This window comes from Plecotus auritus (genome assembly GCF_963455305.1).
Source record: "Plecotus auritus genome assembly, chromosome: 4".
Classification (NCBI taxonomy): Eukaryota; Metazoa; Chordata; class Mammalia; order Chiroptera; family Vespertilionidae; genus Plecotus; species Plecotus auritus.
In genome coordinates this window covers 92,006,141-92,023,460 of record NC_137775.1, presented here as the reverse complement: position 1 = coordinate 92,023,460, position 17,320 = coordinate 92,006,141, and the positions used below count along the sequence as shown (strand labels likewise).

At 46.8% G+C, this 17,320-nt stretch overlaps 1 protein-coding gene across 1 annotated transcript; it reads right to left on the bottom strand.

The window, feature by feature from the left end:
- Window positions 1-1,515: 1,515 nt before the first annotated feature.
- Window positions 1,516-17,301, bottom strand: MED20 (mediator complex subunit 20). Its single transcript, XM_080666144.1, has 4 exons — window positions 17,167-17,301; window positions 14,895-15,049; window positions 8,418-8,671; window positions 1,516-6,889 (listed from the first exon to the last, which is right to left on the bottom strand). Exons 1-4 carry the CDS (start codon window positions 17,178-17,180, stop codon window positions 6,674-6,676), a joined length of 639 nt encoding a protein of 212 aa, XP_080522270.1. The 5' UTR covers window positions 17,181-17,301; the 3' UTR covers window positions 1,516-6,673.
- Between the last annotated feature and the right edge of the window lie 19 nt (window positions 17,302-17,320).

Here is a 17,320-nt window from a genome sequence, read left to right as displayed (position 1 = left end):
TGCCACTCCAACGTGCTGTGCCCCCCAGGCTGGGAGCAAACCCTCCAGCCAGGTACATGCCCTAAACCGGGAATTGAACCCAAGACCCTTCAGTGAGCAGGCTGAAACTCTAAGCACTGAGAAACACCAGCCATGTCTGAAAATATTAATACTAGAGGCCCGGTGCATGAAATTCATGCAAGGGGGCAGGAGGGGGGGGAGCGCGTCCCTCAGTCCAGCCTGCACCCTCTCCAATCTGGGACCCCTTGGGGGATGTCCGACTGCCAGTTTAGGCCTGATCCCTGTGGAATTGGGCCTAAACTGGCTGTCAGACATGCCTTTTGCAATCCGGGATCGCTGGCTCCTAATTGCTCACCTGCATGCCTGCCTGATCGGCCCTAACCCCTCTGCCTGCCTGACTGATCACCCCTAACCACCTCTGCCTGCCAACCTGATCGCCCCAAACTGCTCCCCTGCTGGCCTGATTGCCCCTAACTGCCTCTGCCTTGGCCCCGCACCCGGGACCCAGGATTCCCTCCTCCAGCCAGCCAAAGGCACCTGGGACACGGGCTTCTCTCCCTCTGGCTAGCCACAGGCACCTGGGACCTGGGACTGATTCCCCAGGCCAGCCGCTGCCGCAGGGGACCGGGGCAGGCGGCTTCACCCTCTCCCGAGCTGAACCTGCAGGCGCTGGTACCTGGGACCACAGGGTAGGCAGCTTGTCCCTCTCCCAGGCCGCAGCCGCAGGTGCTGGCGCCCGGGACTGCGGGGCAGGCAGCTTTGTCAGGAAGGACGTCTGGAAGATGTCTGGTCTAATTAGCATATTACCCTTTTATTAGTATAGCTACTCCCCCCTTTTCCAATTACACATCTATGTGAGGTTGGACTTTCTTCATATTCTTCAACCAAAACAAGAGATTTAATGCAGAAACAGATATGAGAATTCACTCTCTTCTATTATGCCAGACATTAAAGAGATTTGCAAAAATATAAAACAAGGCCACTCTTCTCACTAAAATTTTTTAAATAGTTATTTTTCATTAAATATTTTATTTATGTTAACATACGATAGGTTTAGTGTTGCCTTTAAATGAATTAAATACTTTCATTTTTTCACTAAATTTTTATGACGGTAAATACCAATAGATATAACCTACATAAACAAAAGCTCTTTGGGGTATTCAATAATGTTTAAGAACACCTAGGAGTCCTGAGACCAAAACGTTTAAGAACTATGTGTTAGCCGAAACCGGTTTGGCTCAGTGGATGGAGCATCGGCCTGCCGACTGAAGGGTCCCGGGTTCAATTCCAGTCGAGGGCATGTACATTGGTTGCGGGCACATCCCCAGTAGGAGGTGTGCAGGAGGCAGCTGATCGATGTTTCTCTCTCATCGATGTTTCTAGCTCTCTATCTCTCTCCCTTCCTCTCTGTAAAAAATCAATAAAATATATTTTAAAAAAAAAAGAACTATGTGTTAGATGAAAGCAGACAGAATAAGAAAGCGATTTTCGATAATTCAAATATGAAACAACTATGCAGGATAGCTAACAAAAGATTTTATTGTAGCTTCTGAGTTAAGAGCTTAGGTAGTTCATCAATGAGGAGTGGAAAATAGAATTAGGAACACTGAACTTTGTTTAAAGACACAACTGATTACAAATGCAATCATGATACACATGGCATTAAAAAAAAACAAACATTCAGAGACAGCCACAACAAAGGCTTGGGAACTGAGGGGAAACAGGAATGGATGTGCTTCAATAAAAGATTAAAAGATACAGTTGTTTCTAACCCACTTCCTTTTTTTTTTAAGCCCAACCCCTTTTTCTTTAGGTTAAAGGAGAACAAGTAAAATGTTATCACTATGAATAAGTATTAAAAACATATTTCCATGCTTAAGAGATGGCCCATACAAATAGTCCATACAACTGTGTTTACTGATCTGGTTACAAAAAAATACAAAAACCTGTATGCTTAATATATTCTCTGAACCCTCTCTACGCTGCTTGTTCTCTAATACAACTCTTTCCACTGGAGAATTTTAACCTGCCACTAAACAGTAATGACCTCACAACCTCCCACCTTAAACATCCTCACCAAACACCAATACCTTCAGCACCATTAAAAGATGCAAGAGCAGAAGAGAGACAGCATCTCCTTACTGACAAAGCACTATTCTATTCTCCATTGAACCTCTCAAGGAGACAATGAAATATGGAGAGTCGGAATCATCATTCCCACTTTACAGATGAGACCCAAAAAGACCAACCTGATTGAAGCTACTGGGCAAATTAGAGACAGTACTATGGCTAGCACCCAGCCATCTGTCTCTAACACATGGTCTCTTCCCGTTAATAGGCTGCCTCAGAACTACTGTCACCTCTAATCCCTAACCTTGCCTTTCCTACATGACAAAAGATTTCTACCCTTAAAAATAGGTCTATGCCATCTGATGGGGCAGAAATGTGTTGGGAAATGAAACAGAGAATAAAAGAGAATTAGGATTCTTTGTCATAATAGTTCTAAGAATTTTTTTTAACCTGCTAATTTCATCACAGATACTAGGAACTATTTCTCTGCCATCAATCACCTCCTTATGAAAATATATATACTCATTATGCCAAATTCCATCATAACAATAATTTCCAGATCTCATCGAGTGTGTCATAATGGAAGAGTAACTGGGGGGCCACCAAGAAAGCCTGCTGTAAAGATTGCTTCATACAAATTTCTCTCACTCATTTCTAAAAGGTTCTGTCTATGTTTATGAAGGAGCAGTCCAGCTTCCCAGAAACTGAATGAAAGGCCTGAAGGACTACAAAATGAAGGAGGAAATTCCGTGGAGAGGACCCCAGATAAGGTGTCCGAAAGGCAGGGCAAGGTCTTGCTCCCAATAAGCCAGTTGGACATTTTTCACGCCTGCTTTATTTTTGTCTTCCTGCTGTTTCCCTTCAGAGACTCATTTTTTGGATAACGATCTCTGGAGATACTCTAATGAACCCTATAAATCCTATTCCCCAAAAACTGTGCACCTATACAAAATAGTCTCCAGTTTCAGGACATCTTAGGCCTCTTGAGGCTCCCCTTGGGGGTTGATGACCTGCAGTAATGTTAGAACCCCTATTTTAGGGTCATAGTTCATGCATACTCCAGCACCATCTAACAACAAATCCCTCATTAAACACAATACAATCTCCACAATCTTCGAGGGAAAGGGCAAGTATGTTTTGTTGGGTTTTTGTCTCAAGAGTTAATGAGAAAACCGGTGAAATACAGAGAGAGAGACGAAAGGGATTTCCCTAGATGAGGCTAAGTCAAGGCTGCATGACATGTGGGAGGGATGGTGTTAAAGATATGAGTACTGAAGGTCAAACTAGCTGACCTAAAGGGTCCCTTCTAACCCAAGAGACTGAATGACAGAAACTCACCTCGGGGAAAGTCCACCCCAGGAAGTGACTGCTCTTAAGGCCAAAGATACCAACCCCTGGGAGAAGACCCAACTTGTAATACAACTGGTTTCAGCCACTCCACATGGCAACTGTACCTAGGGCCTGCAGCCCAAAGCACTCAAACAGCAGGAGATACGGGGAGGGAGGCTCTGGGGAGAGACAGGCAGTACTGGGAGTTACAAAAAGGCCACACATATACATCAGTCCTGCACGACTCTAGATCTTCTGTGAATATCCTCAAAATGTTCAAACTATAGACCTTCCTATCTTATACTTTAAGAGCCTCAACTTCCAAAACATGGAAGACATGCTTAAGTGGGAGTTTCTAACCGCTCCTCTTACCTGCCAGGATTTGGAGATAGAAATTTCACTTCCTCATCCTGAAGCCTCAAAAATGAATACTGGACCCACTGGTGGGAAGGAATGGTCAGTTTTTAGTTATTTTCTTCAGTGGAGCAATGACACCAATAGAGGTCGGGGAAATGTGACTACTTGGTACTCAAGATCCAAGGACAGCAAGCAGGAGGCAGCACAGGAACAAGGTACAGTGAATCAGAACAGCACAACAGAAACAGAGCAGGAACCCTCAACGGATACAAGAAATGGACTAGACACTAAATAGAGCATAGTGTTTCCCCAAATTCCAGCATTTGCCTTCTGCCTCTACCGATTTGCCATTTGCCGGTATCATCTGTACTATAACTTAATAGTTCTCTTTTCAAAAAAACTTACCCTCACCCTAAGGAATAAAGAGCTAGTTATAGTTTTCTCTAATACACATTAGAATAAGACATAAGTGTTAATGTAACAATGTTTTCCATATTCCATTTGAAATCACCTGGCACCACAGAGGTCCGGTGTCACACTGACACATGTTGGTAGCTAGGAAACCTGGTTGTGAAGTTTGGTCCTGATTCCAGCCTTATGTCTAGGAAGCCACTGCTTTCCCATCTTACAGGAGAACTAGATGAGTCCCACAGCTGCCCTGCCTAGCTCTGAGAGTTGACAGATTTCTATGTGGCTCTGGCAAAGGTAGCCACCAAGGTGACTTGTTAGCAGGGTCCTAGAAATTCCCCAGTTTCTGCTCTTTTGGGGGTAGCTACAGGTGGGGAAAGGGATAATGCATTTGGAAGCAAAGGAAGTTGGGTAGAAGACAGCCTAGTGTAGAAGGAAGAACATGAGAGTTGAACCCAAAAAATATGGTATCTCCATTTAGCAGCCAAGTTTAAGGTTTTTTTCATTTATAAAGTGAAGATAACCATGCCCTTTTTCCTTAAATTTATACATTTGCTCCTCAATTTTCAATCAACCGGAGCTTACAAAAATTCACACACTGATATTCCTAGACTACTCTTGCAAGCCCCATCTAAACCTGCATACAAGTAGTCTATGGATAACATTTGGGCCCTTCTCACTCGTTACTAGTTCCATTTTTGGCAATTTTGCAAGTGGAGGCATATTTGTTAAAATGTATTGCATTACCCGCCTTTTTTAGTGATAAATTTTCTTTAACTGACACAAAGGACAAACACAGGCAAAATTAACTAAAGTGGCAGTTCTTAAAGCCTGAGCTGGACTTAAAGCTGGTCAAATGTGCGCTCATAAAAGACTGGTGAGAGCCTATAGAAAAATACAAGTAGATACATCTGGGTAAGAGCACATATAAATCAGAAGGCCAAAAACGTAAGGTCTGTGCATTTTATTGTGTGTAAACCATATCTAAAACATACCTCAATTTCAATATAGCAAAAATAAATCAGAAAAGCAGGGGGAAGTGAGAACAACAAATGCAGGGGACAGGTCCTAGAGTTATAAAGTTGAATCGAGCTTCCTGCCAGCCAAAGCTAAAAGGATCTAACTAACAGATTCTTGCTGCAGAGCCCTATGTGTGAAAACAATTTCTCCTTAGGTGCCTTCAAAGAGGACAGCGTGGCAGTGTGTACATTAGCATCTTTCCTAAGACCATCCCCAACTGTATATGTCAATGTTAGCTTGACTGAACATTTCTGCAGCAGGAGTGGGGTGGGCAGAAAATGTTGATCAAATGAGCAGCTTGGAGTCGCAAATGAGATGAGAAAGAGCTCAGTGCATCGAGTCAACTGGGTGCATGCGAACTGGAGAGGCCTAGATACTGAGACTTAGGCAAGGGGTTCAGAACTGACTTCCTAGTGTGACTAATCTAGCTAAACCAAAAGGGACTCTGGCACCAGCCCTATCCCAATCCAATTCATAAACAACTGGCTTAGTTAGAGGGAGTACTACCTGCAAAATAACAGCCAAGAGCATTCCTGGGCACATCCACTGAGCCCCATGTAGCAGAGGCCATTAACTAGACCATTTTCTCCATCTTCCAGTCACAGGATCCCTGAGTTTTAACTGGGCACATGACTACTCAAATAAGAGGCTCTATGTCCTGCTGTCCCTTTCAACAAACAGTGGCCATAGTGGTTTGAGCAACTCCAGGTCATTCATATCCTTTATAAAAGAAACTGCTTTGTTCTCTCTTTCCCCAGTGGAATGCGGTCATAGAGCTGATGAGTCTGCTTTGACCTTGCAGACAAGGACAACAAGCTAGTGGTGGCTGAACAACAAGATTAAAAAAACCCAAGTTCCTGATGACCTTGTAGAGTTAAACCTGCCCTGGACCATCTGGCTACCTCTGTTCCATTAAAAGAGAGCTTAAACTTCTACTAGACTCTCTTTCTTATATAGGACTCAGGCAAGTCCCTAGAAAAGTCAACTCTCAATTCACTTCAGCAAACAGGTCAGAAAATGACATCCATAAGCTGGGCTCCTACTCCTCTAGGAGGTGAAGCACATCTCTGAGCAGAGGAAGAGGCCTTTATTGCAGCACAGCCCAAACACAAAATGCAGCCTGCCCACTGGCCTAGGCCAAATCCACAATCGTTGGAGATACAGACTACTTTCCCCACCAAGGCCAGGCAGGGACGCCCCTGTCCTACCTTTGCCCCTACAGCAGGACAGCTCCAAGCTTCTCCACTCTTCATAATTACCGTTCTGGAGGACAGGCTAAGTCCAGTAAGGCAGGGAGTGAAACAGCTGTCAGGGGACTGTGTGTGAGGGTCAGGGGAGGGGGGTCCGGAGCCCCAGAACAAAAGCCACAGCTGGGAACTGGAGAAGGAGAGAAGCCTCCATGTCCACCCCCAGGGCCCTGAGGGTGTAGCACCTGCTCCTCCCGTGGAGTCCCTTGGTGACGGAGCTCAAACCATGCAGCTGCCAGTCACTAACGAATCCCAGCCACCGGCACCTGCTGCTGCTTGCGAATCTTGTTGAAGAGTTCCATGTACTGGACCATGGTATCTGCTGGGCCGTAGACTGTGTCGTGTCTGTTGCCAAACACTGCAGGAGCCCCTGGTGTGTGGCTGCCTAGAAAACTCTGTAGGAATTCGAGCAGCAGGCTCCAGCAGTCACTAGCTACCACACACGGGCCATATTCCACCTGGGACCAAAGGAACAGAGAATGAGGCTGAGTGCAGGCAAGGATGAGGACTTCTGTTTCCCTTGCACCTTCTACCCTTGCTCCCATCTTCCCCAACCCCAAGCCAAAGACACACACCTTCTAGCACAGTGTTGCTGCACAGGAAATATTCAACCCAAACACCAGGGATTTAACACACCACCACGCCCTTCAGGCATCTTTGACATTCTTGTTTGGAGTTATCAACCCCCAGCCCTGCCCACAAGATCCAAAGGCAGATCTGGGCCCCTTTGGATTATCTCAGAACTATATAATCCCTACACGCTGGGACATTCAAGGAGAGCTCGGGAAATCCTGAGAAAACGAAGAGAGAAAGAATGTGTGTGTGTGTATGTGCGCACATGCCTAAGTCTCTGCAAGACCAAACATTACTCCCAGGTAGACCCAGCCTGGGCTCCAACCCTAAGAAATAATTTCCTGATCAATGTAGCAGGGGCCACATGACACACATCTTCAGCTTTCTCACTGGGGAAATCACTGGTAACCAAAAGGAGAAACAGCACAGAAACAGCTGGGTTACGTTTGTACTACAAAGTTGGAAATGTGGAGGATAAACACTGGGTTTCCAGTGGGTCTCAGGAAATGCAAGGTGTGTCTCAAGCTGAAAAGGGCCAGGAAATCTTGGCCCACGAGTACCCTGGAATTTCAGAGCAGTAACCCACTAATGCCCTGTTCTCCGCTGGGGCCACTTTTTAGGGCTTAGCTATCCCCATGTCTCCACATTTGAGTCCCTCCTTAAATGCTGGTCCTGTAGGAGGCTCACAATCCAAGTCAGCAGTGCTCTCATTGGCACGAAGTCCCAGAGCAATCTGCGGCATTTCTCATAGACTAACTTCAAAAATGGTCTGTGTTCCGACCCTGCTCTCTTACTAAATAAAAAATTTGCAAAAAGCAGGCCCCATCGCTTATGTTTGTTTGTTTTTTATCTCACACAGTGCTGGGCAGATTGTGGATTACCACTGGTCCTAAAGCCAGCTACTCGTCACACTCCCCCTTTGTCATTTTCAGTCTATCCCTCAACGATGAAATCATCACACATAACCCTTTCCACCAGGAAAGTGGATAGCATGGCAAAAGGAAAGGCACATCTTTGCTACACAACTTTTGAGACCCATCTTAAAGCATACTAAGGAGAGATGTGTGGACCCACCTCCCAAAAGTTAACTGCACCGAAAGTTGACCTGGTCTGCTCCAATCCTCTTGTGAAGGATGACTGGTCCCTCCACAAAATTTGCCTGCCTCCCTTGGTTATCCCTTCCCTTCTCCAGCAAGCCAGCCTTTCTAAGCTTTCTACCTGCTGTGATACCAGCTTCCAATTGCCATCCTGGTCTAGAGTCTCGAATGATAAAGGACAAGGTAAAAGGTGCAGGTGCAAGGGTCAGGTCGGCATAAACACCAGTTTGCACTCAAGAGGGATGTGGAAATCTGCAGTGCCCTCTGCTGAGCAGCTCCTTCAGCACATCCTGCTCTTAATTCACCAAGGTCTTACCTCCACAGAGATGCCTCGGGCACTGGGCCCCATTGTGACTGTGCCCACCTTCACTAGGAAGTCACAGTACTGGTAACGGGTGCCCCGGGTCTCAATCTTGCTGGCCTTGGCACTCTGGAAGAAGCCCTTGAGCTTCACCATGAGCACATCAAAGTTGGTGTCGGCAATAAGGCAAGGGCCATTCTCAAAGAGGGCGAAGCAGCTCAAAGGGTATTCCGAATTGTGCATCACATACATCAGCTTCCCAGTCTGACCTGTAGGGACAGAGATCCTACTTAGCATCAAGACCTCTGTCAGCAAACCCCAGAATAGAGCAAATGCAGGGAACAAGGCCAGATGGCATTACCTAAGCAGTCTTGGGTGGGGCGGGGGATCCCCTTACCAACAGCCTTTTCTGAAGAATAGCATGTGGTAAAATCTACCCGCTCTACAGAAAAAGGTGAGGGGCACACAGGGAACTCACTAGTGTTAATAACAGTTGAATTTTTAAGATGAGTGATAGGGTCACAGATGGATGATGATGATTTACTCACAGAGACTTTACATAAAGTTTTTTATATAATTACTAGAAGCCCGATGCACAAAGATTTGTGCTAGAATGGGCTTTCCTTTCCCTGGCTGCCAGCACCGCCTTTCCACTCCGGCCCAGCCCCTTTCCGCTCAGGCCCCAGAATCGCATCTTTCTGCTCCAGCCTTACCTTCCCACACTGCCCAGAGTCCCTGAGAGACGGGGGTGGGGCAGAACGCCCCCGTCACTCGGCGCCTGTGCATGCAAATTAACCACCATCTTTGTTGGGTTAATTTGCATATCACTCCTGATTGGCTGGTGGCATAGCAGAGGTATGGTCAATTTACATGTTTGTCTATTATTAGGTAAGACTAGAGGCCCGGTGCACGAATTCATGCACGGGTGGGGCCCAGCCCGCCTGTCCTGATGGGCCCGGCGGGCTGGGGGGAGGGGACACAGGACATTGGCTGGTCGGCCCCACCCCCGATTGGGGTGTGGGAGTGATCAGGGGCGGGGCCGGGAGGGGGAGGGGCCGCGGGCGGTTGGTGGGCCGGCCCCGCCACCTGGTCAAACTCCCAGTGGAGGGGATGATTTGCATATTAGCCTTTTATTATATAGGACAGGTCACATAACAAGGAAGATGAAATAACAGCATTTCAGTATGCCAAATGAAGCAGACGTTCTCTTCTGTCCACTCCTACCTTCCTTGGCCTCTCCCTCTTTGACATATAAGTGGCCCCAGAGACACAGCAAAGGGGAGTATCTGAGAATGAGGCTAGGAAGATAGACCAGAGCCAAGCGGTGCTACATCTTGTCTTCCATGCTCACAAAGCCTGGACTCCATTCTAAAGGCAATGGTGAAGCCTTGGTCAATTTTCAGACATCAGCCAACTTGGGAAGCTAGCATGCATGACAGCAGAAAGAACTCAGCATCTGAAATCCAAAGGTCTAGTTTTCTCATTGATTACTATAGGTTTTCTGCAAGAAGGAAGTGAAGTTATATATATACTAGAGGCCTGATGCATGAATTCGTGCGCCTGGCCTGTGGAATCGGGCTGAAACCGGCTCTCCGACATCCCCCGAGGGGTCCTGGATTGCAAGAGGGTGCAGGCCAGGCTGAGGGACCCCACCAGCACACGAATGGGTTCAGGGAGGTGAGCAGGAGGTTGGCCAGCTGGGGATGGACCACAGGAGGGCTCCAGGGCATGTCCAGCCTGTCTCGCTCAGTCTGATCGGCCAGATCACAGCAGCAAGCTAACCTACCGGTCGGAGTGTCTGCTCCCTGGTGGTCAGTGTACGTCATAGCGACTGGTCGAATGTCTGCCCCCTAGTGGTCAGTGCATGTCATAGCGACTGATCAACAGGTCAACTATCTGCCCCCCTGGTGGTCAGTGCATGTCATAGCAAGCAGTTGAGCAGCCTTAGCATATCATTAGCTTTGACTGGTTGAACAGATGACCGAACACACTTAGCAAATTAGGCTTTTATTATATAGGATGTGTGTATATGTGTGTGTATTTGGTTAAGTGGAAAATGGAAGAAGGCAAATGGAAAGGAAGATTTCCTCTCTCATACATTACAAGAGTTAATGGATAGACTGCCACAATCTCAAATATTTATATTTATTAAGTACTTAAACTATTCCCAACACTGTCCTAGGGTTTAAGAAGCATACAAGTAGAGGACTTAGCCCCGGCCTCAAGAAGCTAATAATCTCACTAGGGATAGGTTAAAAACTTTAGGACCTAAACTAGGATACAAACAGAGGGCAGGACTCAGCCACATGGAGAAGGAAAAAGACATTCTAGGCAATGATGAGAGTGTAACAATGGGAAAGAGAGAAGGGGGTTGGGGGAGCTGGGGCATTGTGACCTGTATATACGCCTCCACTCTGCTGCCACCTGCTGAACACAACAGGCTCTGCACAAACCTCCCTGCACATTCCTCCTGACTGCCTGTTGCCAGTTCCCACCTTTCACCTCCTGCAAATCCACTTCAAACACTTCAACCCTCAAAAAGACATCCAAAGTTGATCTGTCATTATGTTCTTGTGCAAACTCACTGTAATAACGTAATTCATATGAGTCTGCAAGTATTCTTACTGTCTTGAAAATATTTTGAAAGTCAACAAAATGGAAAATGGAAGAAGGCAAATGGAAAGGAAGATTTCCTCTCTCATACCTTACAAGACTTAATGGATAGACTGCCACAATCTCAAATATTTATATTTATTTTGTTTTTTAATGAAGAAGGCACTCCCAGTTGTTTATAGACAATACTATCTTTTTAATCAGTGAAGTAGTTTCTTATCTGCACAAATGTGTGAAGCAAGCTGAACCAGTGTCACTGTCCCCCTTTTGCAGATGAGGAAAATTATGGGTCCCAGACCACCACCACCACCACCACCACCACCACCACCACCACCACCACATGGAAGCTAGTTAGAAATGCAAATTATCCACCCCACCCCAGACCTACTGAGTCAGAAAGTCTGGGAGAGAGGCCCAGCGACCAGTGTTAACAAGCCCTCCAGGTGATGCTAAACGCTGGTCAGTGTGAGAACTGCAGATCTAAAGGCACAGAGCCAGTAAGCAGCAGAGCTGGAACTCCAATCAGGCTTTCTGACCTCAACTTTATTGCTCTTTCCATTCTACCCAACTGCCTGCCAAGAATGATGTCTCCCTAACTGGACTGTAGTTCCTTAAAAACAAGGTCTGATCAGGAGGAAAATAGCCCACACCAGGTAATTTCATAGAAGTAGTGTTTCTGTATATATATAAAACAGAGGCCCGGTGCACGAATTTGTGCACTGATGGGGTCCCTCGGCCTGGCCTGCAGGATCGGGCTGAAACCAGCTCTCCATCCCCTGAGGGGTCCCAGATTACGAAAGGGCGCAGGCCAGGCCGAGGGACCCCACCAGTGCACAATTGGGGCCAGGAGGGACGCAGGAGGTTGGCCAGCCAGGAGGGACCATGAGAGGGCTCCAGGGTGTGTCCAGCCTGTCTCGCTCAATCCCAATCGGCCAGACCCCAGCAGCAAGCTAACCGACTGGTTGACTGTCTGCCCCCCCTGGTGGTCAGTGCATGTCATAGCAAGCGGTTAAGCGACTTTGGCATATCATTAGCATATTACACTTTGGTTGGTTGAACAGATGACCGGATGACTGGACACTTAGCATATTAGGCTTTTATTATATAGGATGTTTTGTTTTCCAAATGCTTTCATAACCATTATATCTCTTGATTCTTATGTCCTTCCTACTGAAGGCAAAACAATGGTTAACACTGCAATTTTACAGCTGATGAAACTCAGTATAGCTCTTAGCTACCGCTTATTAAAGGTTCATTACATGACAACCTCAGTTCTTGTGCTTTGCATGTATTAACTTATTTAATTAGCACAATAACACCAGGAGGTAAGTACTACACTTAACTTCATTTTACAGGTGAGAGAACTATACTAGAAAGGGTGCAAAAACAGAACCCTCACCAGACAGTTTCATTAGAGAGGGAGGGATCTAATACAGGGAACAAAATATAGGGGATAGAAAAACTAAAGAACCAAATGGAATGATGATGTCATCCAAAAATTAGCAACACAGGGAGCCATTATCATCCCTAAGCCTGGAAGGAAATAGAGATGTGCTGTTATTAGAGCTATGAGCAAAGGCTTCCCAGCAGGAGCTAGAACCGAGGACACAGCCAGAGACACTGCCTAAAGCAGAGGGAAAGACAAACTGTGGTCTCCCTTTCTCCTGTCCTCTGATCTTCCCCAATGCCTTTGCAGGAGAAGTCCAGGGAATGGATCTATGGGGAAATAGGAAAATTACCAGCATAGAAACGGTCACAGGTTGTGGGACTTACCTAATGTGTGGTTAGTATGTGGCAGAGCTAGGATTCAGTTATCTGGTTCCATGTCTAGATTCTGAATCACTGTGCTATGAACCTGTCAAAGGGAAAGTTACTGCAGAACCCAAGTTCCCTAACTCATATTCAAAGATCCTCTTTGCCTCCTTACCATCACCACCACCACCATCCACAGCCATCTCATCTCTTAATACATTTAATACAAAAGGTGATTCATCAGTCAAGGTTATGCTAACAAGGTAGCCAAGGCCACTGTCCAGGTGTGGGAAACAGGAAGCCTTTCTGCAAAAAGTTCTAGACACTCTAAAGCTCTATTAGAATCCTATACAAAAACATCTGAGCTTAAAGGAGTCTTTCTCAAACTTAGAGTGCATAAAGGGGAGTTCGTTAAAATGCAGATTATGAGGCCCACAACACCAATCAGTCTGTAAGCAAAGCCAGGAAACTGCACCTTTAACAAGTAGCCAAGATGATTTTGATGAAGTTAGTAACCAACCCTCTGAGAAACACTGCTTTAAAAGTGCAAAGTGCAAAAAGACTAAAACATGGGCCATGTCTAAGAGATGAAGGATCAAGAATTAATGAATTAAGCCCTAGCTGGTTTGGCTCAGTGCCTAGGCAGGGGTGGGCAAACTTTTTGACTCGAGGGCCACAATGGGTTCTTAAACTGGACCGGAGGGCCGGAACAAAAGCATGGATGGAGTGTTTGTGTGAACTAATATAAATTCAAAGTAAAGGAGCGGAGGGGAGAGCAAGAGAACCGGATAGAACAGCCGGATCCGGCCCGCGGGCCGTAGTTTGCCCACGGCTGGCCTAGAGCATCGGCCTGCTGACTGAAGGGTCCCAGGTTCGATTCCGGTCAAGGGCACATGCCTGGATTGCGGGATCGATCCCCAGTGGGGGGGAGGTGCAGGAGGCAGCCAATCAATGATTTCCTCTCATCATTAATGCTTCTCTCTCTTTCTCCCTCTCCCTTCCTCTCTGAAATCAATAAAAATATACTAAAAAAATTCTATACTAATAAAAGAGAAACATGCAAATTAACCATCACTCCACTATGCCAAGCCACGCCCACCAGCCAATCAGGAGCAAGTATGCAAATTAACCCAACCAAGATGGCGGCCAGCCACGGAGCTGGAGCAAGCAGGAGGCTTGGGTTGCCCCTGGCAATGGAGGAAGCCAAGCTTTCCGCCCGCCCTGGCTGGCCCTGGCCTCCGCTCAAGGCTACAAAGTTTCAATTATAGAAGATAAATAAATCCTAGATACTTGCTTCCAGCCAGCCCTGGCCTCCGCTGAAGGAGGTGCTGAAAAAAAAAAAAAGAAAAAGAAAAAGAAAAAAAGGAGGGGCTGGGACCTTGGGTCGCCGGGGGGTGATCAGGCCAGGATGGGATGGCAGGGGCCGTTGAGGGTAAGCAGAACAGCAGGGGGACCAGTTGGGGGTGAGTAGGCTGTCAGTGGGGGTCAGTTGGAGGTGATCAGGACAGCGGGGGTGGGGGCCAGTTGGGGGTGAGCAGTCCAGTGGGGAGGGAAAGGGATGGCGAGTAGGCCAGCAGGGGGGGGCAGTTGAGTGTGGTCAGGCTGGCAGGGGGGCATTTGGGGGCGAGCAGGCTGGCGGCGGGGGGCAGTTGGGGGCAAGCAGGCCGGCAGGCAGAGTGGTTAGGAGCAATCAGGTAGGCAGGCAGGCAGGCTAGCGGCTGGAGCCAGCAGTCCCAAATTGTGAGAGGGATGTCCGACTGCCGGTTTAGGCCCGATCCCTGTAAACTGGCAGTCGGACATCCTTCGAGGGGTCCCAGATTGGAGAGGGTGCAGGCCGGGCTGAGGAACACCCCCCACCCCCTGTGCATGAATTTCGTGCACTGGGCCACTAGTATATATGTATGTATGTATGTATGTGTGTGTGTGTGTGTGTGTGTGTATATATATATATATATATATAAATGCACAGCATTAAAAAAAAAAAAAAGAAGAATTAATGAATTCAGAAACCCATCTGCCACATGTTCAAGAATATCACTCTTAGAAGAGCAGGAAGATTTCAGTGAACATAAATGTCTATCAACTCCAAGCCAGGATGCAGCCATCCTGCAGACCCATCTCACTAACCTTGGCTGCCAAGGGTAGAAGCAGCCGTGTGATAGGTCTCACAGTCTACACAAAATGTTCCTTGCTTCTCTGCCCCGAGCATCTCCAATTTCCGGGTGAGGAGCTCCACGGTCTGCTGGACACTCTTGCCCTCAGCCACAGGCATCTGGGACACACTGGAAGGGAGAGGATCAAATCGTCAGTATCCAGAGACATGAGCACTGGCTGAGCCACTCCATCACCCACAGAATCACAGCTCATCAGGACCATAGAGACCACCTACTGTGACCCCTTTATTTTAAAGATGCGGAAATAAGAGACCTACAGTCCCTAAGAACACAGATCTCATGATTCTCTCACAACAGCACAGTGAACTTCCTATCACACCAGAATTTCCTAAGCATGGCAGGTGCGCCAACATTCAAGAGAAGATTTTAGGTGGCACACAGACTGAACCCTTGACAACACTGTGTCATGTAATGAGTTTCCTTCACAATTATTTCAGTTCTGACTATATCAAGGAGATAGCCTTAATGTGGGGTATGTTTTTCCCAACTCTAACACTCTGAATGTGTGCTATCCAGTACAGTAGCCACAAGCCCCATGTGGCCATTTACACTTACCAAGAATGTAATCCAAACAATGAAACAAAAAAAATGTTATTTCCAAGACTTCCTTCTATGGTGAGTAAAACTAGCTTCCCCTTTAGAGTGGTAGTTAACAGTCACCAAGCCCCAACTATGTGCCAGACAGTATCCAAAAGCCTTGAGATAAACAAACTATTTGAATCCTCACAATAGCCCTAGGTGTGCTATTACTTATCTCCTTATTACAAACGAGGAAACTGAAATACAGAGGGGTTGACTTGCACAAGGTCACACCGCTTGGTGTGGTGTAGCCAAGATTCAAAATCAGGCAAACTGGCTCCATATCTGTGCCCTTAACTACTATAGTAGACTACTTCCCTAGGGATATAGTTAAAATACTTCTAAGAAATAGATTTAAAAGGAAACATTAACAAATACTAGTACAAGTAGTACTTAGCTATATAAAAATCAGAAAGACAGCCATTTGTGACTGAATTTGGAGAGACACTGCATTACTTGATAATCAGCCAAATGAAGCTATAAAGGTAAAGTCCTACTTGTTGCTAAAAATTGTCACCACTCTCCATCAAAAAAGCACTAATAAGGAATGATGATGATGTACCTTATTTTGAAACATAAGAACATTCCTAAAAGGATGCTACTGGGGTGAGAAGTGCTAGGAGTCTGAAAAAGTTGATAAAGATCCTAACAGAGAGCCCCTCAGTCTGCCTTCTCTATCGAAAGAACAGGGACTTCCAGGGTTCCAAGCCTCTGTGCTGCAAACCTGCCATTCCCATCGCCCACACATCTCCCTTACCCTAGGAATCAGAGGAGGCTGGTGATGTCAAATGTAGTAAACAGAAACGCAATCACTGACAAACTGTCAAGAGCCTGGGCGAAAAGGAGTTTCCACAGGCTCTGACCCGGGAAGCCTAGAGTCAATGACTTCAGATAGCCTGGCCTCCAGTCCTCTCTGATTGGAAATGCTTACACCTACTGCTGTTTTAGAAAAAAAAAAAAAAAAAAAAAAGGCTCTGAAATCTAGCATTTTGGAACTAATGACTCCAAGAGCATATCTTTCCCTATCACCCTGACTTATAGTGAGTTAGAGATTTTAGAAGTCCACAGAAACAACACAAATTATGTAGAAAACAGGTCCTGAAGAAGTGATGTGCCTAGAACCCAAATCTCCTAATTCCCAATAGCTTCATCCCTCTCCCCCAACCGAAGACCTTAAAATGGTCAAACTAGAACTTGACATAGACTGGTCTAACTACATTTAGTGGCTTGAAGGAGAGACAGGTGAAAACCTAAAAAAAGATACTGTCTCCTCTTTGCCTATCCCCAAACCCCTCTAGCCCTGCCTGCTGATGAGTTCTAGCCCACACATCCTCTTTCCGACCCTGAAGTTCCAACCCTGGCCTCACCGGCGGGAAGTTGTGCCAAGAAAACGGGAAGGAGGCACCCAACCATTGATGGGTTCCTGGGATAAAACCCAGGAGGAAAAGGGCGCATCTCCAAGGAACCAGGCCCGGAGACTCCACAGCCCTCACGGTGTCCCCCTCACCCACACAACCCGAAGACATCGTGCTAAACTCCCGAGGGACAGCGGACCCGAGTCCCCACCCTCCTCCAGGATGCGCTCCAGGCTCCGAGGGCCCTTCACGACCCCAGGTCCCGCCCCACAGTATCCCTTGCAGTCCTACCAAGTCACTCCCATGATGTCGGACCAGGAGGATGGCAGGACCAAACAGTTGAAACGCACAGTTCCCTGGCCACGCACAGTTAGTGAAGCCCCCTATCGCAAGCTCCGGTGGAGGGGGGGTGCTCCGGAAGTGACGTAAAAACAGAGCGCCCAGT

Coding starts and splice junctions, on each gene's coding strand:
- MED20 (XM_080666144.1), bottom strand. Junction 8,672..14,894: donor TTCTACCCTTGGCAGCCAAG/GTTAGTGAGATG, acceptor CTGTCCCTACAG/GTCAGACTGGGAAGCTGATG. Junction 6,890..8,417: donor CCCGAGGCATCTCTGTGGAG/GTAAGACCTTGG, acceptor CTTTGGTCCCAG/GTGGAATATGGCCCGTGTGT.